This window comes from Macrobrachium rosenbergii, chromosome 4, assembly GCF_040412425.1.
Source record: "Macrobrachium rosenbergii isolate ZJJX-2024 chromosome 4, ASM4041242v1, whole genome shotgun sequence".
Classification (NCBI taxonomy): domain Eukaryota; kingdom Metazoa; phylum Arthropoda; class Malacostraca; order Decapoda; family Palaemonidae; genus Macrobrachium; species Macrobrachium rosenbergii.
The window spans coordinates 45,080,594-45,101,070 of record NC_089744.1 but is presented as its reverse complement, the minus strand read 5'-3'; the positions used below and the strand labels follow the sequence as shown (position 1 = coordinate 45,101,070).

The 20,477-nt window shown below is 40.5% G+C and overlaps 1 protein-coding gene across 1 annotated transcript in view; it reads left to right on the top strand.

Moving 5' to 3' along the window:
* Positions 1-20,477, top strand: part of LOC136833711 (synaptonemal complex protein 1-like) — a 378,221-nt gene that overhangs the window by 84,514 nt on the left and 273,230 nt on the right. The window contains exon 7 of the mRNA XM_067095919.1: positions 17,189-17,283. Within this exon, the coding sequence (XP_066952020.1) occupies positions 17,189-17,283 (95 nt within the window). The remainder of the gene's footprint in view (positions 1-17,188; positions 17,284-20,477) is intronic.

Genomic DNA, 20,477 nt, shown 5'->3' with positions numbered 1-20,477 from the left:
TGAAGAAAAGTTATTGATGTCTCTTTCCCCTGCAGTACGTGTGAAGAAGCCCAAGGATTCTTCTCTAGTGAAGCTGCCTTGCAGTTTTTGGGGCAGCCCTGAATGTTTCTCCCAGGATCACCTGTAGTCAGAAGGACAGCTTTCAACAGTTAAAAAATCTAGTCCCTTCTGCAAGCGCTCTTCTTCAGCTAGGTTCGTGGCCGAGTGCCCATCAGTGGTGCCACAGCATTCTCCTTTAATTAAGAAGGTGACTGAGCAACCTTTAGCACCTGAGCTTCCAGCTCCCACTACATTTATTGACTTGGGACTCCCGCATGCTTCTGAGCACCCGTTAGCTCCAGCTCCCTCAGCACCCAAGTCTATAGTGTCCACGTTGAGACCTTTGGCGCCAGAGCTCCCTTTGGCTTCGGAACATCTTTTATTAGAACATTTGGTTCTTTCCGAACACCAATCAGCTCCCAAGCTTTTTTATGTGCATGAGTGCCAGTTGGCTCCTGAGCTTGTTTTGTCTTCAAAGTGCCCTATGTCTGCAGAGCCTCCTGGGGCACCAGTGCACCCTGTCACTTCTTCTAAGCTCCTGACATTTGCTCCTGTAATTGGGGTTTTGGATCCAGCCGCTGCCCAGCTACCCCTTCATCCTCAGTGTCTGGCCTCGGTTCAGCAAGCTCCCTCAGTAGCAGACCCTTCCTTTCTCTTCATTCAGCTACAGTTAGACAAAATTTGGGGTTAATCAAGAAACCCCCTTCGACACCTCAACCTCTTGCGGAGTTGTCTTCCATTTCTTCAGAGGAGGAAGAAGAAATAGACCCTGTAAATCCTCCAACTGCTTATGCTTCGTTGCTAAGTTTTTTTTTAGCAACATTTCCTGATTTCTTCTCGCCTGCAGCTCTGGCTTTCCCGGCGTCTACATATTTAAAGGACAACCAGACTGTTAATTCTTCGAGACTCCCAAAGATGGTTCTGTCTTCCTCTGCTAAGAAGGCTTTACGTGAAGTAGAGAGCTGGCTCTTAGGGAAGAGCCTCCTTTAGTTGTCCTCCATTGAGGCTCTCTCAGAGGAGATATATGTCTTACGCAACTGGAGAGGCCCCATCCCTGGGAGTCTTTACCTCCTTCCAGGGGTACTTAGGTTTGATAAAGACTCTTTCCGGAGTCTGCTTTCAATTCTGTGAAGATCCTGTTCTCGACATCAGAGCTAGACCACTTGGTCAAACACTGTTTTAAGGTTTTCGAGGTGTTTAGTTTTTGAGATTGAGCAGTGGGTGCCCTTGCTTGTAAGATCAAGGATTGCCCTCATGTCCCGGAGGGCTATGCCCTAAGAATTTATGGGTGTTATCTCTTGTCTCAACAAGGGTATAAGGGACAGATCTTTGGAGCTGGCTTCCTTTTTTGCTATGAATATTTTGAAGAAAAGGGAGCTTTGGTGTTCTTATACCACTAAAGGAGTGACCCTTTCGCAGAAATCCGCTCTCTTTTATTCCTGTTGGATAAGCAACACTTGTTCCCACAGGCTATAGTTCTTCAGATTTCTTCTGACCTTCAGAAGAAATTGACTCAGGACCTCCTTACTCAGTCTGCAAGGCACCCTAGAGAAACTCCGGCATTCTCCTCTAGGTCAGTTTCCCCTGTCATACCTTAGTCCTTTTGTGATAGGGGCAGGCAAAGAGGCTTTTCCAGACCGCGTGCAAATACCTTGTTCGCCTCTCAGGCAATCAAGAAGTCCTCCACTAAGACTCCCTGACATAAGTAAGACGCTGTGTCCTCTGTACGGCAGTAGGAGCAAGGCTCCTTCTCTTTTGGGAACGATGGGAGGTGAGAGGAGCAGAAATCTGGATTGTGGAAGTTTTGAGGGAGGGATACTCTATTCCATTCATACGGGAGCCACCTTTGACCAGCTCGTCAGTCGCATTGATGGCCTACTTAGTAGGCTCAGAGAAGTTTTCCGCCTTCTCCCAAGAAATGTCTTCCCTCTTCAAGAAAGAAGCCATTGAAATGGTCGAGGATACCAGCTCTCTGGGGTTCTATAATCGGTTATTCGTAGTCTCCAAGGCCTCAGGAGGCTGGAGGCCAGTCCTGGACGTAAGAGCCCTGAATTTGTTTGTCCAGAAAACCAAATTCAAAATGAAAACGCGCCAATCCGTCGTAGAATCCATTCATCAGGGGGACTGGATGATTTCAGTGGACATGAGGTATGCAGACTTCCATGTCCCAGTTCATGAGGACTCAAGGAAGTTTTTAAGATTCATTTTTCAAGAACAGGGTGTATCAGTTCAGAGCCCTTTGCTTCTGCCTAGCCACAGCTCCCCAGGTTTTCACGCAAGTCTTATCTCCCACAGCAAAATGGTTACATTTGATGGGGGTCAACATTTCACTCTATCTGGATGATTGGCTCTTTCATTCTCGGTCGAAGGAAGTGTGTATGGAGGACCTGCAAAAGACCCTTCTTCTAACCCAGGAGTTGGGCCTTTTAATAAATTTTCAGAAGTCACAGCTGACTCCTTCTCAGGAGATAGCATATTTGTGGATGAGGATAAACTCTCCAACTTTTGGGTTTTTCCCTCCCCCCAAAGGATAGAATCCTGCCTTCAGAAGGTGGACAGAGTTAAGTATACCTTAGTTTTACCAGACCACTGAGCTGATTAACAGCTCTCATAGGGCTGGGCCGAAGGATTAGACTAATTTTACATGGCTATGAACCAATTGGTTACTTAGCAGTGGGACCTACAGCTTATACTGTAGTGGAATCTGAACCACATTATAGCGAGAAATTAATTTCTATCACCAGAAATAAATTCCACAACTCTATCGACTCACCCAACAAGGAAGGTGGACAAATTCCTCTCCCTTATCTTCCTCTGTGAACAGATGGATGAGCCTTCTGTGGGCCCTCTCTTCCATAGAGCAATTCATTTCTCTGGGAAGACTGCACTTGAACTTTCAATTTTATCTACAAGCTTATTGGAACAGGAAGAAGTTTCCGGACACTTTTGTTTTCCCTATAACTCAGGAAATCAAAAGGGACCTGCTGTGGTGGAAATCCCTCCTTCCTCTGAGCCCTGACCAGTGTTTTATTCAGACACTGCAGAGCTAGGTTGGGGAGCTCTCCTGGGAGACAGGGAGGTCTACGGAATTTGGACTCCAGAACAGAGCAAATGGCATATCAGTGAAAAGGAGTTGAAAGCAATTCACTGGGGATTGCAAGAGTTTGCTCTGGAAATGTTCAGAAACACAGTGACGGTCCATTCAGACAATACCATGGCAATGTCTTATGTCAAGAAGCAAGGGGACACACTCTTTTACCCTCTGCGAGGCAGCAAGAGCTTTTCTCTTATGGGCGGATCGAAACCAGAAGAAGATCCCAACCAGGTTTAATCAGGGAAAATTAAATGTCTTAGCAGACGAACTGAGCTGCCGATTGTGCCTAAAACTTTGGGGAAACTAGTTCTGGATCAGTTTGCAACCGTGAAGAACTTTCGTTTTCCTCTGTATTGTTCACTAGCCCCAGATCCACAAGCATGGGCGACAGATGCAAGCTTGTGGACTGGTCGGACAAAGATCTGTATGCCCTCCCTTCATTCAAGATGGTAAGGGAAGTCATCAACAATTTCCAGAATCACCGAAATGTAACCATGAGTAATAGCACCATTTTGACCAGCCCAGGAGTGGTTCCTGGACTTGGAGCTTCTGACAGACTTTCTGAGACTGTTGCCTCAGAAACTAAATTTACTTTAACAACTGCATTTCAGACGGTTCCACCAAGGGCTGTCCACTCTGGCCCTGACCGCATTCAGACTGTCAAGAAACTGTGTGAGTGAATGGATTTTCAAGGTCTGTTGAAGACACTATTGCTCGATGCAGACACTAGTCCTCAAGCAATGTACATCAGGCCAAGTGGACAGTCTTCTATTCATGGTGCCGAAGGCATAACATCTTCTCTTCTAAGACAACTGTAGCGGAAATTGGATATTTCCTGCTTTATTTAAGATCTTCTGGGGACTATATTCCTCAACCATTAAGGGCTACAAACAATGTTGAGCTCTGTATTTAGACACAAGGGAGTGGATCTCTCCTCTAATAAGGATTTGTCCGATCTTATTAAGTCGTTTGATATGACTAAATGTAAGGAAGAGAAAGTAGTAGCTTGGAACCTGGACGTGGTCTTAAAGTGGTTGTCAGACCCCCGTTTTGAACCTCTAAGTCCAATCTCTATGAGAGATTTAACAAGGAAGATTCTGTTTCTGGTAGCATTGGCTACAGCTAAGTGTGTGAGCGAGCTACACACATTAGCTAAGGGAATCTGTTTCTCTCAGGGTAATGCTCTTTGTTCATTTGCCCTTAGGTTTGTAGCAAAGAATGAGACCACTTCCAATCCATGGCCTCATTCCTTTTCTATCAAAAGTCTGGTAGATGTCTTAGGCCTGAAAAAGAAGGGCCCCTTGTCCTGTAAGGGCACTTAAAAATTCTACTTGCAAAGAACTGTAAAGATTCGTGGTGCATCAAGCAACATTTGGTGCTCAGTTAAGAATCCTTTGCCTCCACTCTCAAAATATGCCCTGGCATTTTTCGTTAAGGATCTTATCCTGTAGGCTCATTCGTAGTTTAAGAATGATAACTTACCATTAGTGAAAGTGTAAAGACGTCTTCTTTACCCATTAATTACGATCCTGTATTGCATCTATCAAAGCAGCAAGAATCTCATGGATATATTTGTATGTAGAATTTCCTGGCCTTTTCACCAATATATATTTTATCACTGTATGTCCTTGTTATGGTTATTTGATTGACTGTTAAACAAACTGCTCTCACTCAGCGTGCTGGTCACGGAGACCTGGGGTCAGGCACCACGTTTCCGTCCACACACTGCTGTATACCTTATGCCCAGGTAATAAATCAATAAATACCCAGTTCTATCTTTGACCTCAACTGGTGACCCAAGGAGCGACGGTAAACACAGCGGTTTTAGCTTCACCATTAACGGACTCACTACGGCCGCTTTATCTTCAGAGAGCCTTTAATGGAACCATACAGCAACAAAATCTAGACCCGAAAGCTCCTTCCTCGGAGAACACCCACACCACTAACGGACTAATTACGGTGTACCTTCTTCAGGTACATTCTGGCATTCTCGAATGGTTTGGCCCTGCCATATACAGTTCACGTCAACCGTATTCAGAAGTCATTAACCCAAAAACGCCGATTATGCCTCTGATTTACAAAAAAAAAGTTTTTCAAAAAAATCAGCACCGTAGTTTTTAAGATTAAGAGTTCATTTTGGCTCCTTTTTGTCATTGCCTGAAGTTTAGTATGCAACCATCAGTGAAAAAATATCATTATCATATATAAATATTGGAATATATAACAGCGAAAAAAAAACTTTTTTTGTAAAAAATCACAAGCACAACTTAAAGTTTTAATTTTTTAGTTGTATTGTACACTAAATTTTGATTTTGTCATTGCCAAATTGTAAAACGATTAAAGCAACACAGAGAAAATGCAAAATGATGCAGAAATGAAAAAAAATTATTTTTCAAAAATACCATAAATCGAAATATTGGAACTATATAAAAGAAGCTAAAACAAAAAGACTGTATATAATTGTATTTTCAACCATTTCGGTCGAGTTAAAGTTGACCAAAAGTCGAATTTTTTCTATTTATCGTGATTTATATGAAAATATTTCAAAACTGATAAATGCTAAACCATGAGTTAATTTTTTTATTGTTGAAATTTTGCACATTTTCATATATAAAACTTTATGTACACTAATATAAAACGGTGCAGATATTACGACAACGAGACGAAAGAATTTTGAGATGTTCATAACAAAAGGAAAAGGTTTTTTTCAAAAATTCACCATAAATCGAAATATTGTGCTAAAGACTTCCAATTTATTGCAAAAATGAAGGTAAACGATTGAATATTACTAGAATGTAAGAGTTTTAAAATATTTTGGTCGATTAAAGTTGACAAAAAATTTTGATTATCGCATGAAAATATTTCAAAACTGATAAAAGCTACAACCATGAGGACTGTTGTAAAAATGCACATTTTTTAAAAAGTTTATGTAACGACTAATGTAAAACGATGCAAACATTACGACAACATGACGAAAATTTCGAGATGTTCGGCGATTACAAGGAGTGCGTAGAAAAGTTTTTTTTTTTTTTTTTTTCCCAGAAATTCACCATAAATCGAAATATTGTTGAAAAAAATGAAGCTAATGATTGAATATTACTAGAATGTAAGAGTTTTAGCTTATAATTGCAGTTTTTACCATTTCGGTCGAGTTAAAGTTGACCAAAAGTCGAAATTTTTCTAGTTATCGTGATTTATATGAAAATATTTCAAAACTGATAGAAGCTACAACCATGAGTTATTTTCTGTTGTATTCTACATGAAATTGCACACATTTCCATATATAAAACTTTATGTAACGACCAATATAAAACAGTGCAAACATTACGACAACGTGATTTAAAGAATTTCTGGTGCGGACGTAAGGAAAAAGTTTTTTCAAAAATTCACCATAAATCGAAATATTGTGCTAGAGACTTCCAATTGGTTGCAAAATGAAGGTAAATGATTGAATATTACTAGAATGTAAGAGTTTTAGCTTACAATTGCGTTTTTTACCATTTTGGTCGAGTTAAAGTTGACCGAAGGTTGAAATTTTGGCAGTTATCGTGATTTATATGAAAATATTTCAAAACTGATAAAAGCTACAACCATGAGTTATTTTCTGTTGTATTATACATGAAGTTGCGCACATTTTCATATATAAAACTTTATGTAACAGCTAATATAGAACAGTGCAAAAATTACGACAAAATGGCGAAAGAATTTCTGAAATTTTTCGGTAAGAGTTACTGCAGTCAGTAGCGTAAGAAAACATTTTTTTTTTTCAAAAATTCACCATAAATCAAAATATTGTGCTAGAGACTTCCAATTTGTTGCAAAATGAAGGTACATGATTGAATATTACTAGAATGTAAGAGTTTTAGCTTACAATTGCGTTTTTCGACCATTTTGGTCGAGTCAAAGTTGACCAAAGGTTGAAATTTTTTGTAGTCGACGTAAGGTACGTCCACTTGCACCCAACAGACAATTTTAGTGAACGTATGATACGTCCAGTAGGCGTTTAAGGGTTAATAGAACCACGTGGTGTATAGTTTTGACTTCTGACTAGCCCCAAACACCATTAATGGACTAAATATGGCGCTTATTTCATGTTTTGGTGTAAGTCAAAATGTCAGACACTGAGGTAGAAAGTTGTTCCAAGGACACACAGATCCTCTGCATCCCCCTCTCGCCTTCGAAGGCAGCAATAACTCAGGCAATGAAACTGCCACTGTTCTCGCGGCAAAATACCGCATCCTGGTTCTTGCCGGCAGATGTCCATTTCCGTGTAGCTAAAATCATGGACGAGGAAACCAAAGCAGACATCACCGTGACAACACTGATGGAGGAGGTCTTCAACAGAATCACCCCATGGTTGGACTCACAGCTGGGCAAAGTAAAGTACGAAGACTACGAAAGAAACTCATTGACACATACTCCATGCCTGTCCCAGAGAGAGCCCAACACGCCCTTGACCTGCTGAACCAGCCCCTGGGGGACGCATCACCAGGGATGCCTGGGACAAACTACGAGGCCTCCTAATGCTGCCAGGCTTCGACTCAGACGGACAGAAGAGGGAGATCAGCTTGTCGTGGAAAATATTCCTGTGGCACCTTCCGCAGAAGGTGAGGGCACAAATCATGGAAGCAGACGCTTCTCAATGGACGAATTGGTGAGTATCGCACACAAACTCCACAAGGCCTCCAAGCACACCGCAACACCTGCAGCCTGGTAACAGAAGAAGCCAAAGAGGGGGACACGAACACGGTATGCAGGAAGAAGGCGCTGCCGCAGCAGCAGAAGATGAGGACAAATCCAGCCTGGTGTTACTTCCACTGGAGGTTCGTAAAGGACGCCAAGAATTGCAGAACCCCCCTGTTCTTTCACAAAAAACTAGGAAGGCAGCCACCCATAGCGGTGGCCGCAAACCTTAGAGAATCCCAGCCAGTACAATTCTTTGTCCACGACGCCATATCAGGACGACGGATGCTGATAGACACGGGGGCTATGTAGTCAGTATTTCCAGTGTCGGGGAAGGACCATGACTGCACATCCGACGCTGCAGCCGCACTAGTGGCCGCAAATGGAAGCCCCATCTGCTGCTATGGAACTCGGACCTGCAGAATATCCATCCTGGGCCATAAATATGAATGGCCCTTCGTCATTGCGGATGTCAAGTTTCCCTTACCAGGCGCCGATTTCCTAGCACAACACAGATTGCTGGTAGACATCGGCTGAAAACGCCTGCTGGATACTGGAACCTGCCACTCCTGACAGCTCTCCGCCGTATGCCCCCATCTCATGAAACAATTACAACACCCTCCTACACAAATTCCCAGATGTCTTTAAGCCAGAACTGTGTCAGGTGCCAGGTACCCAGGCCAAGCACAGCATCCATCACCACCACAGGCCTGCTGACACATGCCAAGTTCTGCCGCCCAAGAAGCTCCAGGATGCTAAACGAGCATTCGCTGTGATGGAAAGGATGGGTATCTGCAAAACGGCATCGAGTCCATGGGCATCCCCCCTCCACATGGTGAAGAAACCAGACGGTTCCAGGAGGCCCTGTGGGGACTGTCGTCAGCTGAACCTAGTGACAACACCGGACCACTATCCCCTGCCAAACATGCAGGACTAACAGGAGCCCTGCATGGGGCCAAGATATTCACAAAGATGGATTTGCTCATGTCCTATTTTCAGGTGCCAGCACATCCTGACAACGTTCCGAAGACAGCCATCATCACGCCATTCAGGACATATGACTTCTCCTACTTCACCTTCGGCCTCAGGAACGGCGGGGCCACATTCCAACGCCTGATGGACAGCATCTTGGGGGACCTAGCTTTTTTGCGTCTGCTACGTTGACAACATCCTGATTTTCTCCAGGTCCCCGGAGGAGCACTTGGGTCACATCCAGGCTGTGCTGAAACGCCTTCAGGAGAACGGATTGGTCGTCAGATTTGACAAATGTACCTTCGGAGTGGAGAAGGTAGACTTCCTGGGACATGAGGTCTCTCCGACAGGTGTCCGCCCCATGGCCTCCAAGGTGGATGCAGGGAAGGATTTTCCAACACCAAAAACGATTAAATCCGTGCAGGAGTTCCTCGGCATGGTCAACTACTACCGACAATTCGTGCCGGACATCGCCCGCACCATGTATCCCCTAACCGGAGTGCTGAAGGGGAAGCCAAAAGCGCTGACTTGGGAAGTCCCGGAGCAAAAGGCATTTCTTGCCGGAACTGTGGGTCTCCCTGGCACACCTGATCGGGACAACACTCCACAGTACGACGGCATACAACCCTGCGGCCAACGGTATGGTGGAAATGACCCACTGTTCGGTGAAAGCAGTTCTGATAGCACGTTGTACTGACAAGAATTAGAAGGCGCAGCTGCCCTGGGTCCTGCTGGGTCTCCTCACCGCACCAAGGGCAAACAGCGATAAATCTCCCCCAGAAAAAGTCTACGGTGAAGCATTGGCTATACCTGGAGAATTCCTCCCCACGGAGCTGGACAACCCGGATACACCCCTTCCAAAACTAAGAGGAATTGCAAAGAAGTTCACGCCCTGCCAGAAGACTTTCGTGGACAGGACCCATAACTTCAGCCCAGAAGGCCTGAAAACCTATGCTGTACACACGTCTTCAAGTGGAACGACGTCCACCACCCACCCTTGACCAGACCATACAGAGGACCATACCAAGTCGTCAGTAGAACATCCAAGGCCTACCTCGTCAACATCCATGGGCGGGAAGACTGGATATATATCGACAGGTTAAAGCCAGTCTGCCTAATGGGGACAGTGGAACCCGGGAGGAAACCAGCAGATGTCCCAGAATTCCTCCACAAAACAAGACCTCGGATGAAGAGATCGGCATCCCAAAATGAGGCCAAGGACGTCCCAAGGGCCACACTAAGGATGTCATCTGCCCAGCAAAACCGCCGGAAGACTCAGCAGTGGAAACTGCCCCACAACTGCAGATATTAAGAACTCGGGGTTGGCTCCTGCTCCCATAAAGATACCTTGATTAACATTCAACAGATCTTCCAATCATTATTTCATAATAATATTCTTGTGGGAGGGGGGGTTACTTATAAAGACGTCTTCTTTACCTATTAATCACGATCATCTATCGCATCTATCGGCGCAGCAAGAATCTCATGTGTATATTTTTATGTAGAGTTTCCTGGCCTTTTCACCAATATATATTTTATCATTGTATGTACATTATGTCTTGTTATTGTTATTTGAATGACTGTTAACAAACTCAAATTGCTCTCACTCAGCGTGCGGGTCATGGAGACCTGGGGTCAGGCACCACGTTTCTGTCCGCACGCTGCTATGTATACCTTATGCCCAGGTAATAAATCAATCAGTACCCAGTTCTGTCTTTTTTGTCCTCACAAAAGTAAAAGCACAAGAAGTGAGAGTTGTAGCAAAGTCTGTGGCTTTTAAACATAATTTGTTGCATTCCTCAATTACTCAGACAACATATTGGAAGTGTAGGTCAATATTTGCCTCTCATTACTTCAGTGAAGTTGAAACTACAGGCAGTCCCCGGTTTACGACGGGGGTTCCGTTCTGACGACGCGTCGTAAGCCGAAAATCGTCGTAAACTGGAAAAATCGTCAAAAATCGTAAGGAAACCTTACTTTTAATTCTTTGAGTAGCCTTTGGATATCTTGAAAATGACAACCTGCATTTTTATTGAGTCTTCCATGAAAAACCCTCCAAAATTTTACCATTCTTGGAGAGAGAGAGAGAGAGACTTGGAATTTCACAGAACTACATTGCTCTCCCATTTTTACTTTAAGTATCATCCTGAGAGACTTGAAATTTCACAGGACTACATTACTCTCCCATTTTCACTTTTAAGTATCATCCTACATCAAATATAGCTTAAATTATTATCCTGTTACTACTGTATTAATCTTTGAAATTATATTATTAATATCTTTTCAAAGTCATCTTAAACACTAGTACCCTTTTCCAGCCAGAGAGAGAGAGAATGAATTACCACTACGACTTACATTCAGCCATTCTTGTGCTGGCACGAGAGAGAGAGAGAGAGGGTTTATCTCTTTAATCTCTCGAGGAATGTGAATCCATTTCTCATTACTGCGACTGACAACAAAAAATTGTTTTTTCTTTGTCTTCCAAAGATGTAGGCTACTACTTTTACTAAGCACTTTTAAAGCACCATGAACACACACACGCACGCAGTGTGAATAGTTAAAGAGACTCAAATTGCCAGTATCTTTTCCTGTGAGAGTGAAGGGCTGAACTTAGTATCGATTTATAATATATCTATCCATTTCTCATTCTACCTTTTGGCAGAGAGAGAGAGAGGAAGGAAGGAAGAGAGAAACTGATCTTCTGCCCCTAGTCTGCTTTAAAAATGCATAAATGTTGTAATATCAGTATATTACTGTATTATTATTATTTAATCTCATTAATATTTGAAAATTAGCACTTATTATTAGGTAAGTCATTTATATATCATACAAATGTAGTTAGTCGTCATCTCCCACAAATTTGTTATAAATATCTTATGCAGTCATTCTCTCTCACGTTGGAGAGAGAGAGAAAAAAATACTACGCACCCTCTTTATAGTGTATGCAAAGCCCGTGAGGTACAAGCTTTGTGATTGGTTAAAATCCCACCCTTCCTGCCAATAGCATGTCGTCAAGGAGGGCAGGAAGGGGAAGAGGGGGTTGTTACAAGTTGTTATTGGCTACTGTCAGTCCTGCCAGCCAATAGCGTATCGTCATGGAGAGAAGGGGTTGCTACGAGCTCTGTTATTGGCTACTTCTAATCCCCCGAGCAGGTACCGTCATAAGCCTACATCAAAGCAATAAAAAAAAATTGTCACACAAGCGATGATGGGATTTTAGTATATTTTCGTGTTTATTTACAGTAATCGATATTTTTTTGAAGGATATATGCAATACAGAGAAAGATATGGGCGGTTGGTCTTACTTAAATCTCAGAAGTGAAATTTTTCGTGAATTACTCGAGAACAGAGAGAGAGAGAGAGGGGTTGAATGAAGTGATTACATCGGTAAGCAGTTTTATGATTTCACGGGATTTTAATTTAACTTTTATCGATACTTTGCTATGGTTACTTAATATTAATATTTTAAAATTAGTAAATAATTTTATCATCAAAAATGTATTTAGTCATGAAAATAAAATGAAAATCAGTAATTCGTGAATATTGCGCTATGAAAAAATCCGCAAATGTAGATTTTCTTCCGCCGTATGTGTTTGACACCGAGTCATCCCAAATATTACCGTCGAGAATCATAAGAAAACTTAATTTTAATCCTTTGGGTGTCTTGAAAACAACAAATCCTGCATTTATATTGAGTTTTTCATAATAAAAACCTCCAAATATTAACCATTCTGCTGTTTTGGATGCATATTTCTTCCGATCATCGTCAGACTGACGTCATCCGAAACACCGTCGAAAATCGTAAGAAAACATTACTTTTAATCCTTTGGGTGTCTTGAAAACAACAAATCCTGCATTTATATTGAGTTTCTCATAATGAAAACCCTCCAAATATTGACCATTGTCGGACTGGCGTCGTCCGAAATACTGTCGAAAATCATAAGAAAACCTTACTTTTAATCCTTTGGGTGTCTTGAAAATAACGAATCCTGCATTTATATTGAGTTTCTAATAATAAAAACCCTCCAAATATTGACCATTCTGCTGTTTTGGATGCATTTTTCTTCCGATCGTCGTCGGACTGGCGTCGTCTGAAATACCATCGAAAATCGTAAAAAACCTTATTTTTAATCATTTGGGTGCCTTGAAAACAATTTATCCTGCATTTACATTGAGTTTCCAACAGAAAACCCTCAAATATTGACCATTCTGCCATTCTGGAGCCATATTTCTTCCGTCAGACCGGCGTTGTCAGCGTCATAAACCTGGAACATGCGTTGTAACCCAGGAAATAAATTTTTTATGAATATATTTGAAAAGCGTCGTAAACTCGGAATGTCGTAAGCCGAGCCCGTCATAAACCGGGGACTGTCTGTATATATGAAAATTGCAGTACCTTCGGTCCATTTTCGGTCGCTGGCATGGTGTTGGGAGAGGGAGTGTAGGAAGTATCCCTTCCATACCTTTTTCTTCAACTTGAAACAAGGATGTTGAGTTGTAGGGGAACCTGGGGTTATTATATACATGGGGTGCCCTCCAGTTTGTTTTTTTCTGTTGGGTGGTGGGTTTTAATTTATGGTCCAGGAGACTACGTTGATTACTCTGGTTGTTTTTATATGTATGGTACTGAGCCCAGGGCAGGGGAAGCTTTTTAATTCTTTATCTGCAATCAGAAAACTCCTTCACAGTAAAGAATCCCACTAAAGTAGCGGGCGCTTCCTGGCTATACTGCCATGCTGCTACTGGTTGAGATGAGCGCCGACTAGAGGCAGTACAGTATTCTTCTGTAGCAGCTCTCTCACCAGGGAAGGAACCAGCAAACATTTTACCAATGTTTACATTTTTTATTCTCATTTCATTACTATTATTAATGTGTTTGTATAAATAGGGCCATGCATCCCACCTCCTTCAATGTGGGATTCAGCTATGTAATTACTTGGTAATTTCCTTATATAAAAATGACATTTTTATAATAAAGTTTTATTTATACTTACCAAGTAATTACATGATCAGAGCCCTCCCTCCTCCCCTCGCATGAACAGGAAGGCATAAACATATTGATTTCTTTTGCTGAGCTAGTTCCTCTCTTACCCCAAAAGTGCGTGGGTTAGTCTCCTAACCAAAACAAAATTAGAGCTATTGCGAATTCCAAAAATTCTAGTTGCCGGTCAATAGAAACTATAGCTATATAATTACTTGGTAAGTATACAATATATAAATCTTTATTTTATTATAAAAATGTCATTTTCTGTGATGTACTTGATCTAGCCAGCGCATGGGAAATTAGTTCTATACCTTTTACCTTTATTGAAGGTAAACATTCGTAATGTAAGAGTGGTTGCAACTTCATTTAGTTTTATGACAGATTTGTTGCTTGAGGATGTGATTATTGTGGTGCAGTAGATATGCAGTCTGGTTTTTGTCAGTCACTACCTCAAGTACACAGAATGGCGTTGGAAAATGGTAATGCCCTTTGACCTGCTACTAGTGGTGGGTAAAGACTATTTCTGAATGGAAGAAAGAGCAATCTTTTAGGCTCTTTGTTTTAAATTCTGGGTTTTGATTTTTTGGGAGCATGAAGCTACATATACTGTATAGGAGCATACCTTTATATCATAAAGGTCTTTAATTTTAGTTGACGTATTTTTGGAGCTTTCAGACCCAGACATTCCTTCACCACTTCCATTTCATTTTGGCTGAACTGAAGTGATTTTCTCTGCAAGGCTGTTGGTGGCAGTAAGATCCAGAAAGGATTCAAGATCAGGTAAGAATGTTTTAGGTTTCATGCAAGAAACCTTGTAAGGGACCGCATTGGCAGTCTTATGGGCACACGTGTGTGAATCATCCAACGGACAAAAACGACAAAGCATCCCGCTTTCTCTCTCTCCCTCCCGTGCGTCAGCTGGAGGGGACCGCTCAAAGGAACGCAACTTCTACCATACAATATTCCTGTCTATTTCTCTCTAACCATTGTTGTTTCGATTAATGTACAATCACCACTACTTGCATTGTCATGCAAGCTTTTCGATCATGTATTCATAATGTTCCACCGAATCTTCTGTGTCAAACTGTATGTTTATGCTTGTGAACACGCCAAATGTCTCACCATTTCACATATGCTATTGCATTGTATTCATTAATCTGTCTTGAATCTCGTGCAATTGGCCTTATGTGGAATTTCCTGGCCTTTCCATTGATATATGTTTTATCATTGTACATTTATTATATCTCTCACAATTGCCAACTGTTTGTCTGTCGACAAGCACAGATGCCTGAAATATAATTTCTGTTTTGCCTTGGCTATGTGTAGAAACTACTTTGCAGCTCACACCAGCCAATAACAACCTCGAAGATTCTGTACACCACAGGAACCCTGGACGCCTCCTCCAGGCAGCCTGCCGCTGCCCCCGAACTCGTACTGGACGAGCTGACCAATGAAGGACCAGCCTACGTCATCCTTCAACCTGCTGCCATCCTTCTCGAGTTCCTGCTGGCCGGCACTGCCCTTCAGCCTCCTGGCCAAAGCCCAAGCCCTTTGCACCCATTCGAATTGTCAACATGACGATATCCGCATCGGGGCCTTTCTTAGGGGCGGGGAGGATTGTAAGGGACCGCATTGGAGGTCTTATGGACACACGTGTGTGTGAATCATCCAACGGACAAAAACAAAACAAAGCATCCCGCTTTCTCTCTCTCCCTCCCGTGCGTCAGCTGGAGGGGACCGCTAGAAGGAACGCAGCTTCTACCATACAATATTCCTGTCTATTCCTCTCTAACAATTGTTATCTCGATTCATGTACAATCACCACTACTTGCATTGCCATGCAAGCATTTCGATCACGTACTCTTAATGTCCCACCGAATCTTCTGTGTCAAATTGTATTTGTGTTTCTGTTTGTGAAGACACCAAACGTCTCGCCATTTCACATATATTATGCTACTGCATTGTATTCATTAATGTCTCGAATTTCATGCAAATAGCCATATGTGGAATTTCCTGCCCTTTCCATTGATATGTGTTTTATCATTATACATTATGTCTCTCACAATCGCCATCTGTTTGTCTGTTGACAAGCACAGATGCCTGAAATATAATCTCTGTTTTGCCTTGGCTATGTGTAGAAACTACTTTGCGGCTCGCACCAGCCAATAACAACCTCGAAGATTCTGTACATTTGTTCAGTAAGGAATCACCAATAAACTAGACAACACCCAGCCAGTATGTCAATCAATCTCATCCTTACAACCTTTAGCTCAATTGGCTGAGCGGATTTTGTACAGTTGCACTACCCACGATCTTTTTGTTAATGTGGGAATCGGCTATCTTTAACAGTATGAAAATTTAATTCCAGTTAATGTAAATTTTCATAATAAAACTTATTTGGATATTGTACTGACCTACTGAAAGAGTGGACCCTTCCCACCTCCCCATTACTTAGTGGCCTGTCAAGGAGAATTCTGACAAGAGCTAAAACATTTGAAACACACCTGATGGAGAACAGGTGTATGAGACAGGCATCCAGGGTCAGCCATTAGAGCTTACTTTGTTTGAATGCTAACATGCCTGGTGGCACATAGGTAAGCCATCTTGAACAGTAGATAAGTATCCAAATGATAAATTTTAGTATGAGGATTTATATTATCAAATAAGGACTACACAATGCTTAGATTACGGAACAAATACATTCATGTGTTAGAAGAGGACTATTTGTTGTTCAACCAGACAAATAGGTTAGTCTAGTATCTAATGACTGGCATCCACAATCATTTGTGGTAAAGATTATAGTTAAAGGCATTTGAATACGAATAAGAATAAAAAATATGCTATAAGGCTTGTGAATACAAGGGAGAATCCATGTAGTTAAATAAGAATTCCTCAAAAGGATAGTGAATAAAGTATTTGTGGATTTGCTAGAATTAGGTTAGCCTTTTTGTAATAAACTAGGTTAGGCAAGCATAAGGTTTTCTAAACGAGGCATGGTGTATAGTATTTTTGACAGATGGGAGTATTCTCTCTTACAGTGTCTCCACAGGCTTGGGTTACCCTTTTGTTAATCATGATAACCTTATTTAATTGATTGAGTGCTTTCAGAAATAATTGTGTCATTATGTGAAGAGTGGCTGTGTAAGTTTTTTTATGCATTATATAATTTAGTTTGTTCATCAGATTCTAATTACGGGTTCTTTTTACATTTCCTGTGATTCATTAGTAACATTTAGTTTTTATGACTGCATCAAAATATTTGTTCTGGAATTGCTTTTCTTAAGAGAAATGCTTTATAGAATTGTATGTGTATTTTAAGAGATCCTTTGTCATTTATCACACTTATTGTTTGGTATTTGAATTTGGCTTAGATCCATTGGTGATGAAAGAGTGCTAAAAATTGTTTTATTTTGCAGGTTCAGGGTAGTTTGGCAAATAAGTTAGTTGCCCTTCAGAATCAAATGTCAGAAAACTTACAAACAAAGAAGGAACTCCAGGAAGAACAGCTAAAGTATGTAGCATACTTCTTATAACTTGCATTAATACTGTGTGCCAACATAAATAAAGACCTGTATTTGTCCATTTTTATCTTGCTGAAGTATCTAGGAAAGCTTGAGAATGAAGCAAATGCCCCACACATCCACCTACTGTTTTTTCAGCTGTGATGTGGGTTGGAGTAGTGGAATATAATTTTCCCCCATTTTTTGGCACCTTTTTTAGTAAAATTTCAATTGTTAAAATTTGAGGGTTTTATACTATTTTTAGTAATACTGTAATGATGATAATTTTATTTGACATTTTTTCCATTTGGTATTTTACTTGAAATTCTTTTTAGTGTACTATATTTGATTCCTGTATATTTGGCCTCTTTGCCTTAATCTGCATTTACCAGTGAACAGTATGGTTATTTGAATTAAAGAAAATACCTATAGTGATACAAGTTCAAAGCCTTGAAAGTCCCGCAGTATCACAATCATGTAAAAAATATCCATTACTGTAGTTTCTCCCATATCTACAATAATAGAGGCAAGGCCATGCTGGATGAAGGAAAAAAAAAAGCATATGTCAGTACTGCATAAACATAAACAAAATATACTTGTTAGCAACCACCTTCACATGGTAAACTGAAAACTTCTTACAAAAGGCAATGAGGTAGGTTATTTTCCCATATTTGTAACAAAATAAACTATAAGTACTCTGTACAAAAAGAAAGTAAACCCCTTTTTCTCTCTCTGGTAAACAACACACTGGACAGTATGTGTACAATACAGTCAGATCACAACTGAATACCATTAGTATTACTTTCATTTTCCCATTTTGCCCAAACTCATTAAATATAATTATAACACTTTAAAATACATTGTACATGAAAGAAGCAAGCTTTTTTTCTCAAGTATTCAACAAACACATTACACTACCAACTAAAGGCATGTCCAGACAAGTGGGACTGATCGGCTGACATGCACATCATTGGGCTCATATAACAGGCAAACCAGCAAAATGGCTGTGCCCATGTTAAGTGAAATCACCAGTTGGTGCCCGTTGATCTGAGGCAAGTACCGGAGGTATGACACTGCCAGACTTATGTTATCATAGGGGGCCCATAGAATCATTGCCTCCCACTTCTCACATCGTCGTAACACAGTCCACAACAGAAACCTACAGTGTCTAGCCCAGAGTCTGCAGTGATCCTCTAAGTATTTGCTGTTAATAGATCAGGACAGCAAGGGCCTAAGAGACATTTCATCTCTCACCTATGGGTTTCTGCCAAAGGAAATCTCGAAGGTGAATAAAGGGCAAAGTAAAAAATAAAATGAAACATATTTTAGGAGATTAAACAACATGGAATGAGCTCCCATTATTTTTATGGGTACATTTTTTTTTGTTATTTGTCATTTTGTGCAGTGAGGATTACTCTGTGACAAAACACCATTGCAAAATGAGAAGTGATAGGGGAAAAAGAAAGCTAGCCCTTAAATGCCGAGCCTCTATTTACAAAAGTGTCTGCCGTATGCTGGCGGGGTTTGAGAGTTAGCGCCGAAGAGGAAAGAAAGTTTTTTCAAAAAATCACAGCACGCTTAGTTTTTAAGATTAAGAGTTCATTTTTGGCTCCTTTTTTTCTCATTGTCTGAATTTTAGTATGCAATCATCAGAAATGAAAAAAAATATTATCATATATCAATATTGTAATATATGATAGTGCAAAAAAAAATTCATATATAATTGTATACAAATCACGCTGCGAGCAAAATGGTTAAAGCTAATGAGTTATTTTTTCTTTGTATTGTACACTAAATTGCAATGAATTTGGTATATAACAAATTGTAAAACAATCAAAGCAACACAGAGAATATTATCACAAAATGATGCATGAATTCGTAACGAGCATACATAAAAAAAGTTTTTTTTCAAAAATTCACCATAAATCAATATATTGTGCTAGAGACTTCCCGTTTGTTGCAAATTGAAGGTAAATGATTGAATATTACTAGAATGTAAGAGTTTTAGCTTACAATTGCAGTTTTCGACCATTTCGGTTGAGTTAAAATTGACCAAAGGTCGAATTTTTTCTATTTATTGTGATTTATATGAAAATATTTCAAAACTGATAAAAGCTACAACCATGAGTTATTTTTTGTTGTATTTTACATGAAATTGCGCATATTTTCATGTACAAAACTTTATGTAACGGCTAATAGAAAATGGTGCAAAAATTACGACAAAGTGACTAAAGAAATTCTGAGATTTTCAGCATAGTTAGCGTGCGCGGAGGTAAGGAAAAAGTTTTTTCAAAAATTCACCATAAATCGAAATATTGTGCTAAACTTCCCGTTTGTTGCAAAATGAAGGTAAATGATTGAATATTACTAGAATGTAAGAGTTTTAGCTTACAATTGCATTTTTCGACCATTTCAGTCGAGTCAAATTTGACCGAAGGTTGAAATTTGGCACTTATCGTGATTTATATGAAAATATGTCAGAATTGATAAAAGCTACAACCATGAGTTATTTTTTGTTGTATTTTACATAAAATTGCACACATTTTCATATATAAAACTTTATGTAACGACTAATAAAAACGGTGCAAAAATTACGACAAAGTGACTAAAATTTCTGAAATTGTAAGAGCCTGACGCCGTCTCTTCCAAACACATGTGTGTTCGTTGTCCATCGGAGTGGCGAGACGTTTGGCGTCTTCACAAACAGAAACATACACACAGTTTGATACAGAAGATTCGTTGGAACATTATGAGTACATGATTATAATGCTTGCATGGCAATGCAAGTAGTGGTGATTGTACATATATCAAGACAACAATGGTTAGGGAAAAACAGATAGAAATATTGTATGGTTGAAATCGCGTTCCTTTAGAGAAAGAAAACGAGATACTCTTGTTGTCTTGTCCACTCTGATGGACGACGAACACTCACGTGTTTGGAAGAGACGGCGTCAGGCTCTTACAAGATTTTTAGCAGTTAGCGCGCGTGGACGTAAGGAAAAAGTATTTTTAAAAAATTCACCATAAATCGTAATATTGTGCTTGAGACTTCTCTTTTGTTGCAAAATGAAGGTAAATGATTGAATATTACTAGAATGTAAGAGTTTTAGCTTACAATTGCATTTTTCGAGCATTAGGTCAAGTCAAAGTTGACCAAAGGTTGAAATTTTGGCACTTATCGTGATTTATATGAAAATATGTCAAA